The sequence below is a fragment of the Tyto alba genome, unplaced genomic scaffold, assembly GCF_018691265.1.
Source record: "Tyto alba isolate M040663 unplaced genomic scaffold, T.alba_DEE_v4.0 Super-Scaffold_48, whole genome shotgun sequence".
NCBI classification, from domain to species: Eukaryota; Metazoa; Chordata; class Aves; order Strigiformes; family Tytonidae; genus Tyto; species Tyto alba.
Window position 1 is genome coordinate 10,242,690 of NW_024881324.1, and position 14,588 is coordinate 10,257,277.

Genomic DNA, 14,588 nt, shown 5'->3' on the forward strand with positions numbered 1-14,588 from the left:
ACCTTCTCTGTCACTCTAATGAAAACCTGTACATGTGTCAGAAGATTAAATTCAACCCCAAAGTAGGAGCACACCCAGGTTGTAAAACAGCCTTGGGAGATACCAACAAAGCTAATGAGAAGCACAGCTTCTCCTATTGAAAATTCATAGCAGCATTTGGGCAATTGAGAGAAAATTAAATGACACAAGAATTATCCACCTTACACACTCCTTGAGCAGGAAGGTGAGCATGGCCCCTAACGAACATGTTTCTGGTCTCAAGAGGCAGGCCATCTGAATACCCATAACCTGAATCTATTTGTGGAATATCACTTCAAAAAATAAAAATGTAGGTCTCCCAGTTGCAACTTTATACTAAATAATGCAAAGTTTGCAAACTTGAAAACTATGTCTGCTCACTTACTGATCATTTAATAGAGTCATATTCCAATTTGCACTAATTGGATTACTATAGCTAATGACAAAATGAGGTGTTAAATATGTATCTTTTTGTAGTCAATTCAACTTAACTTAAATCCCACACATGTATAAAGTTATGACTGCTCAGTGCACAATGCTAGTTAGCAGAAACCCAGCATGACTAAACTTCTGAAAAATTCCTCCCTGTAAATATGCTGTGCCACTGACAGCTCCACTACTCACAGAGAAGTAGTTAACTTATGATAAATTCCACAAAATTACATTCCCTATTCATTTCAGATAGGAAATAAACAAATCTAAAGTGATTTAGATGAACTGAAAGACAAAATAAATGAACAAAGAGGAAAAATACATAATCATACTTCACATGAATCTGTATACACTGGACTGTGATTTAAAATAACTTCTGTGAATATGTGCACATTTTTGTTTACTTGTTTAGCTCAAAACATATATTTTCTCTTTTTCAGTGGCCTTCAGACTCTAAAGCTTCAAATAAATAATTCTGTTAACTTCATATTACCAAGAAATCTATCTATTCAGACATTTAAGAAATTAAAAAAAAAAAGGCAGAGGACATTTTTCATTTGAAAAGAGTAACATTATTATCCCAGTTATTTCTGTGTAAATATCCCAGATATTTTCTATGTAAAAAATTATTTTTCAATTGCCAGCCATATGAATTTTGGTTAGAAGCCAAAAATTAAGCAATGATCTCTGTGATTCCAAGATGCTGAAAGCTGAGTTCTACCACCACATAAATCTTTGCAAGCCCATCCTTTTCAGAATACATCATTAAGTTTATACAGGAGAATTTCTCTTCCTTTGTGCAAAGATGTTACTGGGCCACATGTGAGAACATACACCTGAAAGCAGAGATTAGTTCATCTTTAGCTTGAACATGTCCATCACATAAAATAATCCAGAGCGATACTACTTCTGCAAGGCCAACAGCAACAAGAGCAGACAGCTATACTTCACAAGCCACGCTTTTTATGTTGGAATGAGAATATCATTTATCTACAATCCACTAAAAGAAATACGTCAAAACTATTTAGTGGAAGGTCTAGTTTGTTGAAAAGTCTCTGTAAATGTCTGAAGGACTGCTACTACCATCTAGACACCTTTTTTTTCCCCCTCTTCCACCTTGTACAAATATGTAGAGCAACATCACAGTCCTGGTGCCCATATAAGACAGTTTGTATCAAACCTTCCCTTGAAAAACTGGATTAGCATGAGTTTGGAGAAAAGAAAGATGAGTGAGATATGGACAAGATTTATAAAATCATGAAGACAGGGGACAAGGCGACTGTAGAACTGCTATTTAACAAACTGCACAATGCTTGAACCAGGGGACACCTGTTTAAAATTGAAGAAAAATTGGAAATGGAGGAAAAGAAGATAAAATAAGGTACTTTTTAATGATAAAACTTCTGCAGTTTGCTGCCAGAGAATGCTGGATGTAGACAGCATTTAATTAAAAGGATTCGTGGATAACAGCTCCATAAATGTCTAGATCCTAAAGGGATGAGGCAGACATCCCTAATGCAGTGTCTGTGGACAGCATGAGGGGAATGGACTAAAGAAAGTGACCAGGCTTATGTACTGTCCTTAAACAGTATGTCCCATTGCCTCTGTTGGAGGCCAGATGGACCCTGCTGAGATCTGCTCGGGTATGCCTTCTGTTCTCTAATCTTCAAAAAGTTTTGAAGATCATTGTTGCAGAAGATAATAAACTTTGATTCCAGGACAGAGAATCAACAGTTTACAGCACTGTTCACAGATGTGTCACGGGCCAGAAGGACAGCTCACTCCCGTGAAAGGGGAATGCCTACGTAGAACAAGACAAAGCACTGACACAGGGTACTGTCAGAGGAAAATATCGCATGCCAAATCTGGCAGCCCAAGAGAAGTGAGGCTGCTGCTGCCGCCCCATGCTCCCAGGTCCAACCAGTAGCAAGGCTGAAAATGTTTTCCCAATGAGGACATGCACACAGAGCACACATATACAGCACAAACATACATATATATATTTGTATACATGGCTGGACGTACAGATCCCAGAGACTCTGAGAACTCACAGCAACCACTAACGACCCTATCCAACGAGCTGATCTGGCTGAGCAGGACAGAGGTCCATTAATGGGAATATATCTACGTGTCCAAGGCAGACCCCATGAGCATCCGGCCTCAGAAACTCAGTTTGCCCAGCAGATGCCCCCCAGATCCCAGTTTCCCCAGTTGCTGCCACCTGGACATACAAGCTCTCGAGGCTGCAGCTCCACTCCAGCTGTGGGTACAGACCATCACACACACGCACACGCAGCCAGAGCTCTCCAGGACTCCCCTGGTCCCTACAGCCACCCTGCTGTGCTCTCCCCCCTACAGACCAGCAGCCACTCTCAGACCCAGAGGTGGCCCTCTGAGACCTCCAAACCCATCCTGGCCCCCAGCCCACTTCATCTACTCACTGGCTCACCTGGCATGACCTCTGCTAGCCATCACACCCGCACTCGCTCCACTTGCACCACAGACCCCCCTCCATACACACAGGGAGTAGAGAGCCCCTTACTGGAAAACAGCTGAAGGTGGAATTAATGAGGAGACAGGACAGCCTGTGCTGGTCAGGAGTAGAACATGGTCAGACAAGTGTCCTGGGCAGCCCCTGCTAGAATGCAAACAGACCCTTTTATTCAGTTGTCCCTCTACTTCCCACATTTGCTCCTTCCTGTATCACCTAAATCCCTCACTTTTTCTACCTTTGGTTCATCTCCTAGACATTCCATAATAAATCCTGTGTAATCCCCAAAAGCTTTTCCCCTGCCTCCCCCAACGTGTCCCACACCCCCAGCTAGTAATGCTGTTAGCCCAAAACACTACCTGGAGAGCTGCTCCCCATGGCTTGTGGCGATGGGTTTCATGCCTGGACACTGGGGCTGAGGCTCTGTGGGGACAGCCCTGAGAGGGGACCACACAGGGTCTCCCTTTCTCCGAGTCCTTAATTTGGGCTTCTGCCTGTCCCTGTGCTCCTCTGGGCTTGTGGACATGGACCTTTCATGGCTCTCCCACGATGGGCCCGGTGGTAGTCAGCAAAGAACCGTTCAGGATCCCCTGCAATGTCCGTCTGGGCATCTCTGCAGGTGTGCAGATGAGCTTTAGCACACAACCAAACAGGCACCTCTGCAGTCAGCCAGCTCTGAAGTGCAACGACTTTCCACCAGCTTCCTAAGCTCTAACCCACAGGTTTGATCTGTCACAGGTCATCTGATTCTTAAAATAACCTATGATGATCAATCCCCCTTCAGCATCTGTCAGAAATCATCACATATTGCTCGCCATAACCAAATACGGTTATTAATGATTAGGGAAATTATATCACAAACCAATGGTTAGTGCAGGCTGTAGTCAATAACTTGTGCACATCCCTAGTGCTACAGATTCAGCAGTCTCATCAAGGTCAAGGCAGCTACTCAAGTGGTTAAAACAAAGCCTTTGTATCTCACCAAAATTGGGTGTTAGAGACACAGCCCCTGATCTGCAGATGGACATGCCTGGGGCCTCATCCAGCGCATAGCATCTTTTCAATGATGCAGGAAGGCTTTGGATCAGCCTCTACCATCACAATATGTTTTTTTCTATTTCATTTTTCGGGTTTATTACCTCTCTGTTGGTCTTCTGTTCCATTAAGTTGCTTTTGTGCTTCTTCAATTTTGTCTGTAAGAAAGAGAAGTCATTATTAAAATACATATATTAAAAAAGCAAGGTTTTAGAAAGTCATTTACTGAAACCTGTCTTGAACTATCTGTTTTTATTTAGGAGTGATACCATTCACATGTAAATATGCGATGTATTATTAGTAATACAGCCATATAAAATTTTATCATGTTTTACCAGCAAGGTTATTGACATACTAAATTACATGGAACTGCAGAAAGAAAAGCATCGGTGTTGGATCTGCAGTTAACAACTAATCCCACCGTAGTTTCGTACCATCTATAATAATTTATGCAGTCAGGGGACTCTTTGGAATATATATTATGGTGCTTTACAGAGCATTTTGATACATTTTTGGAAAACGCTGTTAGAACAAGACAATGTGGCATTAAACACGGCAATGGAAACAGTGAACAGGATTTGCTACGTGAAGGGATGGAACAAATACTGCCACGTGGGAGTAGCGGGGGTGAGCAGTAGCCCTGTGTGTATTCCTCTGCAAAACTACCCTATGGCCTGACTGACCCAGACCTGAGCTTGGAACGTGGCTTTTAGGTATAACTGGTCATTGTCCAAAATACCTGTGAAAGCTTTCCTTTTGCCTTTTTTTTTTTTTTTTTTTCCTTGGGAGGGGCAGGACAGTTTTTGTAAAATTAAATTGAAAGACTCTACTGGTTCAACTCAACAAATATCAGGCTCCATGGCTGCCACACACAGGAGAAGGACAACTCTGCAAAGTCCTCACCTCTTCCACCATGAGAGTGGAGGCTGTTACTTCAGTCTTTTACTCACCATTCCTATACAACCCAACGTTTCTAGAAAACGGTCCTTTCTTCAACAGACTCTTAAATCAATGAGTTTAAATAACTTCTCTAATATTTATCAGCCGAACCACTCACTCAAGTACATTCGAACCATTTGTTCAGAGTTGAAGTCTGACATTGTTTTCCAATTATTTTCTCAGTAGAACCAAAAAATTATAATCGAAACAAACCCTTATTGCAGGTTTTAAGACTGAGTTTTGTTCAGCTCACTCCAGTTCTGCATTTCTGCCTTTCAAAACTTGTACCAAGTTTCCTGTCTCACTGAAGCTCAATAATTTCTCTCCCGTACGTCATCCCAGAGAATGCACCAACACATCTCACAAGGATGCTAAATTCCCAGACTCCCAGAGCCAGAGCAAATGAAGCTTCTAACAAGGAAGACTATCATCGCAATTTTAAAAGCCAAGCTGATTTCTTTCTCTGAGTTTAGCAAGACATACATACATAGATGTTTAAAGGGAATTTTTATATACAGTTTCTTTTGTACTGACTTACTGGCTGCTGAAGACAAACACAAGCAACTCAGGAAGAGAACAACCCTTTGCCAGCTCTTTACCAAACCAGTTATTCAGGCTTAATTGAAAGACTGAAGCCTTGATATTTAACATCTTCCTGGAGTTCATCTACAGCTCCAGTACTGTATAGATCTATACATTTTTGCATAGAAAGGGCTGTAAATAACCATCCCTAACAAAAATAAGAGAAAACATAAACAAAGCATCTTTGATATATATTTGCCACTAATGCTATTAGGGAAAAATATATCTAACAATCTTACACTGCTTTCCCATAGATTATTGCTTTACAGAAAGGTGACTGAATAACCAACTTACAAGTTGCAGGGCAACTGATGAAATACATGAACACACAGGGAAAGTAAACATCAACAAATTAACCCTTTAAATGGAGCTGCAAGATTTACCAAAAAGCAACAAGAAATCAAAACCGTAGATTGGCTGTCAAATTAATTTCCCCTCTGTTTAGAGATAAATCTAACGCACAGTACCCAGTGTTTATCGCCAGAGAGGATTTGTCACCAAAATTTATACTTAAGTACATAGCCCAATGCAGTTTCATTATTAAAAGAATGAAACGTATGCATTTAAATTCACAATCTTCCTATTCTAAAGAGAAAATTAAATATTTTGGAAGCATGCTACACTAGATTGCCAGAAAGACTGAATGCTTTGATCTCCCTCGCTGAATTCTCTCGCTGTATCATTTAAAAAAAAAAATTATTTCCTATCAGAAACTCCTAACCACTTCTTTGTCAGACTATAATCCCAAACAAAGAAGCACAGATAACAGAAATAATAACTAGGTAAACACGTGCCTGGTACACAGCCAGAAAACCTCCTACACTTCCTGCACCTTCCGATCTGTTTTCCCCAATATTTGTTGCCTACTCGCCCCGGTGACTCCCGCGCGCGCCGGCTCCCACCGCTCGTGTCACCCCGTCGCTCCCTTCCCCTCCGCCTCGCCACGCTACCCGTACGCGAAACGTCCCCAGGCAAATTATTTCAGGTGACGCACCATGCCCTTTCACGATTACAGATCCTCGAGCGGCACACACCTCTGAAAACTCTTTGTAAGCAAAAAGACGCTGCACAAAAATCAGCTGCAAAACCCAGGAGGAACTGAAAACTGCAAAGTCCACTATTAATTGCAAATAATATTATCCAATCCAATGCTCGCTTGGTTTAGTGTTATTTCAGATTTTAATCCGTGATACTGAAGATACTGTCTAATCTGAACACTTTACAAAGGAAACATTTCTTTATCACTGGAATACTACTTACTTCTACTAGGTTACAAGAAAGTAATTTAATGGAAGTTTCTAAAACATGGCAAGCACAGCACACTCTTCATTTTCCATAAAACGACAGAATCTATCTTGATGACTGCATTGTTGTAAGACCTATCCTAATGTCCCCAACCTTCGGCAGGCAACATTCTGGAGTAGCACATGTCTAGAAGCAAATGATGATGGTGACAGACACACTCTCATTTAAGATGGGACACTTCTCACTAAGTGCTTACTAGAGGGGAAAAAGTGGAGCAGCAGTGAAAGAGGAAATCATCGTATGTGCTGCTGTACAGAGAGGAGACTCCACATGATAGCAGTGCCACAAGCCATGGAGCCAGCTCTTGGTTATCACAGGCAGGTGCATACCACAGAAAAGCAAAGTACAGGTAACATCATATAATATATGATATATTATACGTATATAGTTTTTATATACATATATGTATGTATGTATGTATGAACGTATGTGTGTGCATGTGTGTGTAAAATGAAATGAAACAACATGGGTGCAATGGCTTTTCTTACTCCAGTATTAAACCTTTTCACATTTTTGTCCGATACAACTCTACCAGCAGGTTATCTGCTGCATGGAAATATCATAAAATTCCTTGGGGTTTTAAATATATAATGTAACTGTGCTTTTTAGAAATGCGAGGAAGGAGATTGGCACACTGTGAAATATGCTTCTTGTTTTACACACCTCCTGCTGCGATAGATCATTAAATGGATACCAACAGTCTTGAGTTAGATACGGTGGTGCTGTGGTGGGTTCTTAAACGAAAAAATAAGCCAGATTTTCCAACAGCTTTACATTCTCTATTTTTGATCTTCACTGAGCGATATAACCTCACAGATTTTAATTATAAACTACATTTTATTTGTGGTATAAAGATCTTTACCTTTTTTTTTAAATATATCAGCATATCAACATCTATAAACTTGAACGTGTTTACATGTATTAGACATTTTTAAGAAAAACTTTAAAGGTCTTATTTGTATGGTCAGTTAAGGAAAAAAAAATAAAGGTTTAAGGATTTCAGCAAGGAGAGTAGAAACACTGAGAAGTGTGAGGTTTGCAAAATATGAAAACAGTGACTTCTGACAGCAATTTAAGCTGGAGAAAAAGAAATCTTCCATTTGTGGGTTTTCTTCTGTTTTTTTCACCTCATTTGCTCACGAGAGTCTGCATGCCACTGTAATGAGATGACTTTGTCCTGCTGAACAAGTCACCCCGTGCAGCAATGGCACACAGAGAAATGAAGAAGCAGTCACTGAGGAGGACTACTTTTAAGCCACCAGGAAAGCTCACATGGGGGTGATGGGTGAGAAACATTCATTAAGTTTTTGCATAATGCCCAAACATGAATATTTTTAATTATACATATTTGCATGAGTCTGTATCACTGTAAAAAGGGGGGGTGGGTGGGTGTGTGTTTGGTTTCTTGAAGATGCAAAACTTCTGCTCTAAAACAATAAAAAGTGCTTTGTTTTTATTTTTTTTTAAATTTCATGTACTCTATTTATGGATAAGTGGAAAATTAGCAGATTTACACCATATTGGGTGCCAAAAACAGGCTACTTCATCAAAACTTTAAAAAATACAGGCTTGTGTCTTGCCTGAAAGTCTAGGATTATATGTTCAAATATTTAACCAAAACAGCTGGAAGGAAAATGTCAACATTTTTTTTCCCTTCAGTTAAAGACAACAATTCTCAGGCCTTATGCCTGAGTCATCCTAAAAATACCTCCTGCAAAACAGCTTCAGATGGCAACAGTTTTTCTTCTTGCTCTCTCAAAAAATGCACTCTCTCTTACCTTACTGACTCAGAAGACATTTGAAAAGTAATTTTAAAAATCACTTTCCCTTTTTTTTTCAATGGACAGAAAGAAATACATCACTTTAATTATTTTTTTCTTGCACTAATCATCTAGATTACGAGTAGAGAACTGCAGTGACAAAATATTCTTCAGCTGGTGTGCATTAACACAATCAGTCTATACGCACTGGGAAGCATTACCGAAAACAGAATTGTAGGTGGGTTTGCTTTCTTTTTCTGGAGGGGGATGCACAGCTTGAGAAAACCACTGATGAAAATTCAAAACACTGCATTTTTCCATTGCTACTTAAATTCAGAGAGCAAGTGAAAAGAGACTGAGACCTTGTGTGGAAATCTCCCTCTTCTGACTACTGAAACCCATGGGGCTAATGTGCCAGTACTGAAGCGCTTTGCATTTCACTGGATGAGAAGTGTGTCTGAAAGCACTTATTATTAAATCATTTTAAAAAGCCAACCAAACAAATAAAAATACCCTGAGCACTGGCTGGGCGGTGCAGAGCGGCACGGCGTGTGAAGGAGGGCTCAGATTTGACACGGAGGGACCCGAGCCCACCCCCAGGTCCCCCCTCACCCCCACCCTGACCCAACCTGGTGTGCCGCAAGGTTGGAGCCCTTCCCTGGGGGGTGGGTTCTGCCCTGGGAAGGGGGGACCTGCCAGCTCCTCCCTCGGCACCAGAGGCAGCGTTTAATGCCAAGGCACCCCTCCTGCAGCCGGGGTACCCGCCAGGGAGGGTGCAGAAGCACCCACGTCCCACGGCGAGGGGGCCACGATGCTTGGCTTTCCCCTTCTGCCGGGAGGAGGAAAGGCTCTTCACAACCTGCTAAAACAAGAACGCCGCAGTGCTAACGCACTTTGGTTAACCGAGATGAATCCCAAGGCTTCCTTTAACCAGCTAATTAAAAAAAAAAAAAAAGAAGAAATGCAAGAGTCTTGTCTGCACAAGGAGCCCATTGGGTTAATGGGGAGCGCGGGGCAGTCGGCAGGGTGCTGCCTCTTGCCCGTCCCCGCGCAGCCGGAGAGCCCCCGAACCCCAAACCGAGGCAGGGGAGCAGGCGGGAAAGGGGGCGGAAGGAGGGGACCCCGCAGCCGGGAGGTGCCAGGGCTGGCAGGCCCGGGCACCCGAGGATGCCCAACGGTCCCGCCGCAAGATGAACAGCTACGAAGTTGGCAAACAGCAGCAAAGAGACGTTTCGCGAAACCCATAGGACGAGGCACTCTTCTTACTCAAATTTAAATCTGCTTTTAATCAGAAACCACTCTTCTGTCCCCATATATTTCCCTTTTCTAATTTAATGAGGAACGCTCAAGATTAAAAGGAAGGGATCAGATGAGGAAACACAGTCCCTACATCTTCTCTGTAATTTTACAGTGTGGGAACTTGACACCTTTTGGCTTACAGTTTGTTTTGTGGCTTCTCCTTTCCAGTTTGAGGCTCAGAGAATCACAGCACCACAGCTTAGTGGGTTGCCAAACACTGAGCCTGGTAACTGATAGCACTGATGTCCCCAGCCTACCAAAAATGCAACGTAAAACAGATTAAATCTCTGTTTGTCAGATGCTACCCCATTTGAAGATTGCTTGTACAGCTGCAAGAGACAGGGGGAAAAAAAAAAACCCACTTATGAATTATGTGAATTCAAAACCCTTCTCAACTAGTAGGATGATACAGGAGCATTTTCCATTTTAAAAACTATCAACTACTTTTTTAAACTCCTTAAATGAAATTTAAAGCATCTTAAAATGTTCTACTAGTCATTATAACTTTGACTAATGACTTGTTTGATCAGTTTTTCAGGAAAATTTTATGCATTTTCAATTTAATGTCAACTTTGAATGCTCATCATACTCCCTGCCATATGTAATTATTTGCATTTAAAAATGAAGAATGCATGACAGATACTTTACATAACCCTGCTGAAAACAGAAGATAAAAATCTTCCTCTTATTACTCTTCATTTTAAGAAAAAAGAGGCTTGCATATTTGAAAATAAAATCTGTAATCTGCAGATTAAATTAGTATCAGCAATGAACAGCTATACTGTATATGCAACAAAACAGTCAAAGGAGAGACTGTATATATATTAAATATCTAATAGCTTTATTCTTGCCATCACATGTATTACTTAAGCATGGCAAGGGCTCCTGATGAGGTTGACAAGGTGTATGCGCATAAATTACATAAGCATATGAACCCACACTCGGTCCCTGTGTCATCAATTTAGGATCGGGGAGCTTCCAACTTTCTTTTTTGTTGCTGTTTACATGATTTGTATTTTTATTATGAGGCTTTTAAACTCATTAAAAACTGACCACAGGAGGGGGGAGGCGGGGAAGAGGATTTTTGGACAGCTGTCACCTTACGGAAGGATACAGCAAACAGCGAGGCACCTGTGGGGACAGGCACGGTAGCTGCCAAGCACACAAATTCCGAAGCGCAGGTGAAGTATCTTCAGAAATATCTCCTGCTTGGCACTTTCTCACCCTACGTAAGCCACCGTGCAAGGGTGGCTCTTCCCACAGCCAGTCCCTTTTCTACCTGCCCCGCAAAGCCTAGATCCTACCGATACTTCGGAGAGCCAGGAGCTGTGTCGCCAGAGATGATTCATTTACACCTTGCCTCCCTCCTGTACCAAACTCGGGTACTGATTGCAGTGCCATTTGCATAGCTCCTCATCAGCCACCTAGCACAATAATTACACCATCGCTACGCTGATGGCTAGAGCCTTATTCTGCCCCGACGGCCAAATTCTAGCTGTCTACCTAGGACAGGGTGATTATTATCACTAAAATCTGCTTAATAATTATTTAACAGCCTCCAGGGCATTCACTGTTCCAGGCTTAATTTTGGTTTTCTGTATTTTTGGTGGTTTGTTTTTTTTTTTTGTTTTTTTTTTTTTTGTTTGTTTGTTTGTTTTGTTTTGTTTTTGTTGGGTTTGTTTTGGTTTTTTTTTTTTTTTTCCTATACCTAACCCAGTATCAGGGTTAAAAGGTAAAACAAAATATTAAATCTGTGAGATGCTCTAGTTCACCACCTTCTCCAAGTAGCTGCTACAAGCACCTTCATACCTGCTGCACTGAAACAGGTTCCCTCCCCCAGGTAGGTTTACTAGCCTTCGATCTGATGTCCCCAAACTGGAAAAAAGTGTGATTTTTTTTTTTTCCTGACACAGAAATTAAATAAATTCCAGTGAAATACATGCAAGTATTTTTAAAAAAAACCCAAACTTTTCCACTCGCCAGAAAAGTATGTAAAAATAACAACACGTGGGGCCCAAAAGACTTCTTGAACTTCTGTGTTTTCTCAAATACAGATCCTTTACCAAAGGAGCAAACAGTCAAGCCAGCCACTCCCCAGCCAAACAGGGGAAATAACTCCCCATCCATCTTTCTGGTACTCCGAAAGCACTCATCCTCAACTGCAGGGCTGCAGAGGGAGGGCTTGCCCAACACAGAACTGGTTCAGCAGGTAGAGCAACATCAAGAGCTGGTGCTTCATCACCTGAGACAACAGTGGAGGCTTTCTGCAAGTTCTCCGAGGGGTCAAACTGCTCTGTAATTTATTCTTCTATTTCTGGAGTTCCTCAAACACTATGGAGTTTATAAGGCACAAATCATGTAAGTAGATACCTTTAGCACTGAAGAACCTACAGCACCAACAATGCCATTTAAACACAGATTAATTTTCTTACGTTTGGTATATACGTTAAAAATTATCTCCTTACTGAGATCCTAAAATCTTGATAGAAATGGTTTCAATGACTAGATCTTTAGTAGGACGTCAGATACTGAAGTTCTTACAATTACCTGATAATAAGATGGAAAATAAATAGTACTGCTGACTAAGACAAAAAAATATTTTTTTTGATGACACTACCAAAAAAAACGAAGCAAAGCAAAAGCCCGCAAGTCAAGTCAAAAGTCCAGCCCAAGGTCTTGCCTCCAGCAGCCAAGAGCAGAAGTCAAGGGAAAAGCAGAAGAGGACACACGGTAAGTCCCGGACTCTAAAATCATGCCACTCTGAAGCAAGACCCAAAAGCTGTATTTGAACCTCATGGGTCCCACAGAGTACTCCTACATTAGTTTCTCAAAACGTGCTTTGAATCTGTGTGAGCTTTTCACATCTCTCTTCTTAAAACTGCAGGGCCTCATCTACTTAGCCATTCCTTCTGCAAAAGCTGTTCAGTAGACTTATGACCTCTGCAGCTTTTGCAGGACTGTTTTATCCTCTTTGAAGATGGAAGTGAAAAAGGGAAAGACGTCAGAATTGATCCCACTGTTCAAGATGAAGGCATATCACAGATGCTACTGTGACAGATGTGTTTTTCTCTACTACTGCCATAAACATTCCTAATGTTTTATTTGCTTTTTGACAGCTACTGAGTATAGAGTTGACTTCTCCACACAAATATATGACCCCCCAGATCTCATGCCCAAGTGTTAACACGCAACTCAATCTAAATGAAAAGTTAGAATATTTTTCCTGTGGACATCACTTTGCATTTATCCACACTGAATTTCATTTGTCATTTTATAATATGGTTGCACAGCAACCTAATGTCATTTTGAAATCCTTTGCATTTTCATTTGCATCTTCATCTTCACCTCCGTGGATAACTCCATCAAATCAGCAACACTGCCTCTTCACTATGCATGCTCTTTCCTGGATCACTCAAAAGAATGGGAATTGACAGAGGCACATTTTTATTAACTGTAAAACAGCAGGCAGTGTTTGTCTGCTAAGGAGCAGGTATTGACTGCAAAATGTGTAAATATCAGCCTCTCAATAAATTTACACACAAGAGATTCTTCTGCGGTGTGTCAGGGGAGTTCGCTCGATGCTCTGTTCTTCTTTAAAACCCTGTCCTTATTTCCAACCTGCCATTAAAAAACGCAGCCTACCCAAACACCATTGCCCCTTCACCATGTAGCTCAAAGAACGTGCCTCTGGGTCATCACCTCCAGCCACCCTGCCCACTCCTTCCTCACCAGCTCCCACCGGCGCTGGAGCATCTTCATGTATCGTCCTTAGAACTGGACCGACCCAGCACACCACTCAGGGCTTCTTTACACTATTCAGTAAATCCACCTTGAAGAGGGCTGCAAAATCACACTCGCCTTCAAATTCAAAATCCTTCTTTAGTATAACTAGACATTAAATGCAAAGTTAAAGCTTCTCATTAATTCAACTAAGGCACCTCATTTTTTGCTTGCTTGTTCTCCAAGAATTTAATAGGTCTCAATGTTACAAACCAAAGCCTGTGAATAATCTAACATATGAACAGTCATAACGGCATCGGTAGGTCTTAGTGCTAAAAAACCAAAACCCTAAAAATCCACAATTAACTTCTTATGCTAAACTTTGCTCTGTGGACTTTGTAAGTTCATTTCTCCATAGCAATCTTCTATTTTTGCCCTCATTTTTATATGCTGAATGAAATGTCACTAGCTACAGCTTTAAAGTGAAAAACAACAACAGAAATTGGATTGACGAAAAGAAAAACACCTTTGAAAAACTAGTCAATACAAGCGGATGTAGGACTAGGTGTACCTGAAACACAAACCTTAAGCAAAGGCACAAAGATACGATATTTTCTTGTTAACAGCGCGCTCCAGCCATGAACTGGGGCTTAGCCACTCCAAGGGGCTTACAAACAAAACAGCCCTACGCAGTTCATGCTCTCTTCTCAGGGTAAACACAAACTGGGGGTGGAAAATACACGTATTGAACCAACACCTCACTTCAGCGATTTACTTTTCTGTTCCCCTCTACCTGCTCCCACGCTCCCCCAAGACCTGAGATGAAAACTAGGTGTCGAGTATCCCACTGAGCACTTGCCCTTCTCCAGCCCGTGAGCTGTTCCCATCACAGACAGCAAGAGTGAGGACAAACCATGTCTCCAGAAACCACGCACACCCTACACAGGGTTAGGTGGACTCTAACCAAAGGAAGATGCGCGCCAGTTACCTTAAATAATCCAAATTTG

The 14,588-nt window shown here is 41.5% G+C and overlaps 1 protein-coding gene across 6 annotated transcripts in view; it reads right to left on the bottom strand.

The window, feature by feature from the left end:
- The window catches only part of HIVEP1 (HIVEP zinc finger 1), a 128,164-nt gene that overhangs the window by 53,721 nt on the left and 59,855 nt on the right, over positions 1-14,588 (bottom strand). For all 6 annotated transcript variants that reach the window (XM_042806630.1, XM_042806626.1, XM_042806627.1 and 3 more), the window contains one exon: positions 4,081-4,134. In XM_042806630.1, the coding sequence (XP_042662564.1) occupies positions 4,081-4,134 (54 nt within the window). The remainder of the gene's footprint in view (positions 1-4,080; positions 4,135-14,588) is intronic.